Source organism: Salvia hispanica, chromosome 4 (genome assembly GCF_029641045.1).
Source record: "Salvia hispanica isolate PSC_SH4W2 chromosome 4, Shi_PSC_v1, whole genome shotgun sequence".
Taxonomy (NCBI): domain Eukaryota; kingdom Viridiplantae; phylum Streptophyta; class Magnoliopsida; order Lamiales; family Lamiaceae; genus Salvia; species Salvia hispanica.
In genome coordinates this window covers 4,541,877-4,550,049 of record NC_142695.1, presented here as the reverse complement: position 1 = coordinate 4,550,049, position 8,173 = coordinate 4,541,877, and the positions used below count along the sequence as shown (strand labels likewise).

The following is an 8,173-nucleotide window of genomic DNA, read 5'->3' as shown; positions in this document are numbered from 1 at the left end:
TCTTTGAGAAATTTAAAAATTGTAGTAATGCTTAGTATAATGTTTCCTTAAGTTGTAGATATTTACAATGAAAATACAACCCATCCTATTTATTATCTAGTCGTCCAAATCGTTCTATTGAATGCTTACACATGAAACGTATTTTCATTTGAAACCTACCTTATTAATATATGTACATATGTGTGCTCATTTTAGCTGGAAAAAATATACAATTATACTCTAATGTTTTGAATGAGTGGGTATAATTTATTAATCTATCATATCAATGGTCCCCATACATTCACAATAATTGAGAAACTTGTAGATTTTTTTATGGAAAGTCATATCAGCCACGATGATAATGTGGCTTATAAAATTACCTAGATTTGCCCCACAATTATTCATTTTCTCAGACATTTTTATAAGCACGTGCTCCCACAATACATGGTTATTGCATAAACAGGACAACATCTCTTCACCATCCAACATGGAGCCTCAACATTTATGTCTGAAAACTGAAAATAAAATTGAAATTATAGACATGAATAATGACTAACCACATGTGTATAAATTAAATCCCAATAATTCTGGGAATACATGAACAGAGCCACAAGAATGGATTATGGATATGTAGAAACTAAGCACATATACTGAAATTTGTAGCTATGTACTAACAAAGAAGTAGAGGTGTGACAACAGACATAATACTTATAAGACTAATAAAATTTAATTTATCTAATCTCAGCGACTTTGGATATCAAAGCTACCCTAAGCTGTTCTTGTGTGTAAAGTCGTGTTTCCATCTTCACCGTGGCTTGCTGTATCATCAAATCATTCACAACAGAGACACTAGCGTGATGAACATCGAGCTCTAGCTCCCTCAGCGCCACCATCAGCTTTGCCGCGGGATGATTCTTCTTGTTGCACTGCACTCGTATCATCGCGTCCCACCCGATGATCTTCACGTCTACCTCCATATCGATCTTGGCATTGCTGCTCTGCCCCGGCCTCGTAGGGGCTGGGGCGGGAGCGGGGGCTGGAGTCGACCTCTTGGTCGACTCCAGCTCCAGTTTCAATTCCTCTTTATCGGATTCCACGCTCTGCACCTTGGACTTGAGCTCGTTGATGTAGGAAATGGCGTCGCCTAGAAGCGAGGCCTTGTCCATTTTCGACACGTTGGGGACGACAGCTCGGAGAGCGTAGAATCGCTGATTTAGCTTCTCCCTCCTCTGCCTCTCCGCTTCTACGTGATTGAGCGGCTCCTCCCTTCCGTTGGCCGGCTTCCTCCCGCGCTTCCTAGGCCGTTTCTCCGGGTTCACGACTCTGCTGCTGTCGACGTCCTTCAGCACGGAGGCTTCGAGATCGGATTGATCGGATTCGAAATGGTTATCGGATTTCAAAAGCACGCCGGAGGTGCAGGACATCATCCCGTCCTCGGCCATCGGAGATCTCCGCTTCGTCTTGTCGTCCTTAACCCCAACCCCTCTCTTCACACTCTCCCCAAAATTCAGCATCTCTCCAGACTCACGCTTACAGGTAGAATTCAATCCGAATTCGGAGAAATTGAGCTCTCTATTGAAGAAACCCTGCGTTTGATGCTGCACAAAGGGGGTTTCTGTTAGGCCGCTGGAGCTAGGGTTTTGTTTGGTGGGGAGATTGAGATTGGAGGGAGCGATTGTGGTGGTGGTGGTGACATCGACGGCGGAGGAGGAGGGGTCGGTGAGCCAGATGGCGGAGGGATCGTTGTCGTTTAAGGCCCACGAGGCGGAGGCAGAGGCGGCGGCGGAGGAGGCGATTTCCGTTCCGTTGAAATTGAAGAGAACTCTGACCTTATTCATCAGATCCGAGCTTTGGAAGATGAGCTCAGTGGAGCCGAGCTCCACGACGCCGTTTGCGGAGGGGATGCAGACGAGGGTCTGAAGGCCGAAGCCCTGGGCCTGGCGGGCCCGCTCGCAGTGGGAGGCTAAAAGCCTGTCGTTGCCGGTGACCCAGACCGGGGCGGAGCTGTACAGGGCCTGGCCCGGGAGGCCGGAGCCGCTGACGAAGGACTGCGTCATGGAGATGAGAAAAAACCACTCGGTGTCGGTGACCTCTTCATCGACGGCGTCGTCGACGGGGGCGGCGGGGGGGCCGGAGATGAGGGAATTGAGCTCGCGGAGGACTTTCTTGCGGTGGTCCTGCTCGGCGGGGGAGGAGGCGGTTTGGCGGGGGAGTTTGTTGTCGTCGCCCTTGTAGTAGCCGTCGCCCCAGCCGAGGAGGGAGGGGGAGGCGAAGTCGGGGGCGGAGGACTGCCAGAAAATGGCGTAGGTCCAGGACTCGCGGGCGCCTTCGATGAGGGCGAGGAGGCGCTGCTGGAGGGTCTCCTGGTTGAGGAAGTGGGGTTCGGCGGGGGGAGGGGGGGCGTAGGAGGAGGAGGAGGGCCAGAAGGAGGTGAGGTCGGAGGAGGAGGACATGAAGGTGTCCACCATGGAGGCGTCGGCGTCGGCCACGGTGGAGGCGGCGCTAGAAGAGGACCATAGATTCATGTGGATTGGGTCGGAGGAGGGTGTGCGGTAATTGATCATTCCATAGACTATTGGGAGATTGGATAATCGAGATGGAGGAGTTAGAGAGAGAGAGGGGATAATGGATATGGAGGAATGTTGGGCGGCTGAGCCGGCGAGAGAGAGAGAGATTAGGTGAGGAATTTGAGTGGTGTTTGGGGGTTTTATTTGGGGTGAATTGAGCAGAGTAAAATGTTGAAGATGTGGGTCAGCTCTCACGGAAAGGTCACCTTCCACGAAATATGCTGCCGATTTTTTTTTAAATCATACGGTTACCAATCATACGGTGTCTATAATAACAAGATACTCCCTTCTCCGTCCTAACTCCCGAGGTAAATTCTGGCATCTTTTTACTGTCTGATTTAAGAAATTGATTTGTTAAATATTTAAATAAAAAAAGTAAATTAAGATACGGAATAAAATAAAAGGAATGAAGATAGAATAAAGGAAAAAAAGAAAATGATTCAATTAATTTGAGATAATTCAAATACGACTCGACTACTTTGAGACAGAGGAGTACAGTACAAATACTCTTTCCTTGTTTGACTCTAAGTGAATCATTTTTTTATTTGATTCAAAGTGGCGGATCCAGGATCTAGGATTCGGAAATGGAGGAGGCGAAATATATTACTGGCTTGGTTTAGGTTGGACATGCCTATTTTTTCGATCTTCAGGGCGACGTCGGAGGTAAACCGAGGTGGCGGAAATGAGAATTACACGTCCGGTTAAGGGAAATTAGTCGCACGGAAGGGACGGTCGCCCCTCCTGCCCCCTAGATCGGCCACCGACAGGACAAGATAAGTTAAAATAGTCATACTCTTTCCGTCTCCGATTAGGAGTCATTTTTCCATTTTGGTTTTTCACCGATAAGAGTCTTAGTTCACTTTTACTGTAAAAATGTTAAGTGGTATCACATTTCACTAATAATTTTCACTCACCTTTTATTACAGAACTAGTACTACTACTATAAAATTTGGGCATACATTTCACTTTTTCTTTTATTCAATTTTCTTTGTATTTCTTAAAACTCGTATGGTATTCAAATTGAATTCCTATTTGCAAACGGAGGAAGTATAATATAATCTTTGTGTAGACGAGTCAAAGAGTGGGTTATTGAGAAAAAGACAATAAAATAAAAGATCAAGAATACTACTATTAAACATAGTCTTTAGTCATAACTCATAAGTAAATATAGCAATGAAACGTTTTCATGTTGTTTTAATACACCTTGTCTATCATTAATTCATCCAAATAAGATCTTCACATATTTGAAGAAATTGATAGTGAAAAAAATTAATGGAATATGAGTCTTAATTTTATTTTTCAAATTTATAATAATAGGAATAAATATGAATGGATGAGTTGTTGGAACATTAATCTCATTTATCAAATTTAAAATTTAAAAATGGCATATGTAATAACAAGTGCTTTGAAATGACAAAATTAAATAGTATACTACATAATTAGTTTAATAAAAGGAAGATAAAAGAAATTAATTAAAGTATTATTAATGAAGAAAAAATTATGATTAATACTCCATAAATTTACCAAAGGTAAAAGGTGAGTAATTTTATTGAACTGCCCTAAAAAAGATATGATAACCCAATAATATCATAAAAGTTAGTAAACACTAATTCCATAGTTATATAACTTATTCTGACTCTGATGAACACAAGTTTCCTTTAATATGGATTTCTATTAATCTCTTATTAAGTACACTTTCTAACTGTTATCAACACAATTTTCCTTTAATGTGGATTTCTATTAATCTCTTATTAATTAAACTTTCTAACTGTAATCAACACAAGTTTCCTTTAATGTGGATTTCTATTAATCTCTTAGGAATGAAACTTTATAACCGTGATCAACACAAGATTCATTCAATATGAATTTCATTAAATCTCTTACCTAGTTTATTTTCATCTCATTTTTTCAATATTCTTATATTTCACTCCATTGAGTGGCGTTGAATTAAAAAATCCATATTTAAGGTATTTATTTTATGTCATGATACGTTAAATCGATAATATAATTAAGATTAATTCACTATTTATTTTTATTAATTGATTAAGTTTACCCATTTTCAACTATCTTAACATTTAAAATATAAATACTCCTTAATTAGTATATATTTTATTAATTTATCATGTCACTAAAAGAAAACACCTCTTAGAGTAGTTTAGTAAAATGTTAGTAAAAGGTTTTATTGCCTTCAACTGTTGAATTAGTGTTTTAGATAATCTCCAATGCAAACTAAAATCTAAAATGAGATGTTAATTAGTTCTAAATTCTAATAGTACTCCAAAACTAATTTCATTTTTAGTTTTTGAGTAAAAAATACTTATCTTGAGAATATTATATTAAATTTGAATTTAGTATAAATAGTTGAAGTAAAATTATATTTAATGTGACATTTATATTAAAATGGATTTGAATTTAATATAAATAGTTGGAGATGCACTTAGACGTTATTAGTTGCAGATCAAGAGGGATTAGGGTCAGAGATATCTTGTAAGAATATTCATTGTTGTATAAATAGTGGTGAAGATTTTTGATAGACCACAAAACAAGTAAGGAGAGCCTTAATAATTATTATTGAAGCTATTATATTTTATACTGTCCACTCATATAAATGATTTAGTGTAAAAGCGGCAGACATTGAAGGAGTTTGAGATGGACTTTTTCAGTTAAATAGTTGACTCTCTTCCCTTGGAATGGGCAGTTAGATGTGAATCTCCCATAGCAGCAAACATAATCTCCAACTCGAAAATTTGTAGTATCATATGTCTACTACCCACACAACTGAAGGCTTGCCTCATGTCTTGGCTTGGTATTTCTTTTAGAAGAATTGATAAATAAATGTTGGCTTATAAGTTTATTCTATATTCTTTGTTATCTTCTAGTCCATTTGAGATATCCAAAACAAAGTTATATTTCAAGACTAATGATGAATATAAATTGAGAACCATTTCGATCCTAGATTATAAATATTTATGATAAGAATTCACGCTTGTTAAATTTGTGGAATTGTGGCCATGGATTCCAATCCCAAAGGTAAAAAAAATTCCGACCTTTGAATTCATATTTTTGTTCATATATAATTGAAAAGTAAGCCTTTAATCGCCGTCTTGCTTAAGAGTTAAATTTACAAATATTTAACTGACAAATGAGTTAAGGTAACTAACTTAACTTGCATAAGATGCAAAAATTTCAATAAACACTAAACTTAAATTTAGTTAGCATTAGATTATTTTATTTCATTGTAAGCTTAATTATGGAGCAAAGGCAACATTTTGATTTAGACTAATTATATAATTAATTTGTGTTTGAATATTTTATATTGGAAAATTATTACATAATTTTACGTCTGTAAGCTGTTTACGTAAAGGAAGTTAAACAGTAGATTTGAAGACTAAATTAAATACTCATACGATTAAAATAAATGAGGTGGAGGCAAAGATAAGGAATCTGTAATTATTATATAATTACAATATCGGTAACGCGTAGTGACTGGTGTCTCGATCGACCAATAGTGACCATTGATCACGTTTGTGATGATTAGAATTTTGGATCTGCAATGCAATCCAAACAATAAAGAAAAAGGCAGAGAAAAAGGATATTTCCACGTAGCATGCTACAACTATTTAGCCACGTTTTACTCATTGAGAACGACTGGCATTTTAGACATATTAATAATCCTCGAAGAATGAAAATAACTATTTTCTCATACTTAAAATGAAGGAAAGAACAAAGAAGTTGAGCACTAAACTTAGCACACTCCAAATTAGTTTTACTCTACTTCTCTCAGGTAGACACATGGAAGCTTCGATTTTCCATTAATCTTGATTATTAATTAAATCACTAATTAATTTTTTTAAATGATTATGTTTTTTATGGGTAGAATGAGTTGATTACTGTATTTAGTTTTGGATCTGAATTAGTAGTGGTCAAGTATTTCACCAATAATTTTCATACATTCATCTCAATTTTAACCTATTCATAGTCACTAAATTAACCTCAAATCGAATTCACATCTACCTATATAACTAAGCAAAACTCAACATTTCCAATAGTCAAACATTCAAACCTACAAAATCACTAGAATTTACAATTTCCTAAAAGAATTGATTGTGGGAAAATTTAGTAGGTAGATGACTCATCTATCTTAGATGTATATTTTTATTATTTATTTTTCCTATTAAATTATCATTAAGATAAAACCTCATTATATTCAACAATAGGATTTTATTGTTAAATTCCAACAAATTTTTTAAAATTTGGTTTACAAGATTTTTATACTGCATACAATATTAGATTATGCGCATATACCTAGTTTTATTTCTAAACGTCAATAATGCGTGACTTAACTGGTGAGTGGATGTTGCGTTACGCAACACACACCTAGAAAGTTACTCGGTGATGTTGACCGAATTGTAGGCATATATGACGGATTAAAATTGACGTGACAACAAAGACTTAGCAATATCCTCGCGGAAAGTGATAATACTAAAGTTATTCACGTGTATAATGACAAAAAAAACTATTTTTAATGATTTATCACTTGGTAGAAGTATTCAAATTATCTTGTAGAGAGAGTGAATGTTAAGATTGCTCATATGTGTAGGGAAAATAATCATGTTGCTAACTTTGTTGTAAATTTGGGTGTAGATATGTAGCATGAGTTGGTGGTGTTGGACGGACCATCAGAAGGTCTGATGAATTTATTGTTAAATGACTGATTGAGAATAACTCGTGGTCGTAAGTGCTCATCATATGGGTTGTGATAGAATTGTAGGCATTCAAAGGAAATAAAAATTCTACACTTAAGTTCTATTTTAGACGAGATTTAAAGGAATGAGCTCTAGGCCTTTCTTGGTATTATGGAATGCAATGATAGCATAGAATTTATATATCTATTATATTCATTTGTTTGGTACGATGGAATAAAGAAGAAAATAAAATAAAAATACAAAAAAAATACCATTAAATTATCATTTCAAAGAAAATTCGTAACTTCATTCCGTTCCTACCTTCGTTAGTCATTGCATTCATTAGATATTACATTCCATATCTTACAAGATACTATACCAAATTAATTTTGAGTTGGGCCATATAAGATAAATGGGCCTCTCTATAAACTTAAATTCAACGATTCTCTGGGCCATGAGCATAGGCCTAATATTATTTATTTGGAAAGCCCAATTTTGAGTTCACCTTCCATATACATTGGATAATTAATCATGGGCATTTCATTGTTTAAATTCCCTCACCATCTGGAAAAGGAAGGATAGAATAAAGGCGATGGAAATCTGATTTGGAAATAATTTTATGATTAATTTGTTACTATTATCTTTTAAAATCAAAGTGCTATTTTGATCATTTAAAATTCGTGAGATCATTTTTAATTTAGAAAATAAACAAGAATAAAAATTTGTGCATTGGAAAATCTAAAATAGGGCCCACTATTGAGTGAAACTGAAACCTAGCATTGAGCGGTTAGAACATCTGATTTCCCAACACCTAACCATATGAATGCAGCAACAACTAATTTACGTAAGAGGAAATACCTGTTATACCCCTATCGATTAAGGGCAGTTTCGTCATATCAGGTTCCATATCTGGGGCTCAGATTGCATTTCTCTCTGCTCTTG

General features: G+C 36.5%; 1 protein-coding gene across 1 annotated transcript; it reads right to left on the bottom strand.

Moving 5' to 3' along the window:
* Nucleotides 1-521: 521 nt before the first annotated feature.
* Nucleotides 522-2,673, bottom strand: LOC125194312 (transcription factor MYC2-like). The gene has a single exon (XM_048092457.2). It carries the CDS (start codon nt 2,541-2,543, stop codon nt 711-713), a length of 1,833 nt encoding a protein of 610 aa, XP_047948414.2. The 5' UTR covers nt 2,544-2,673; the 3' UTR covers nt 522-710.
* Nucleotides 2,674-8,173: the final 5,500 nt, after the last annotated feature.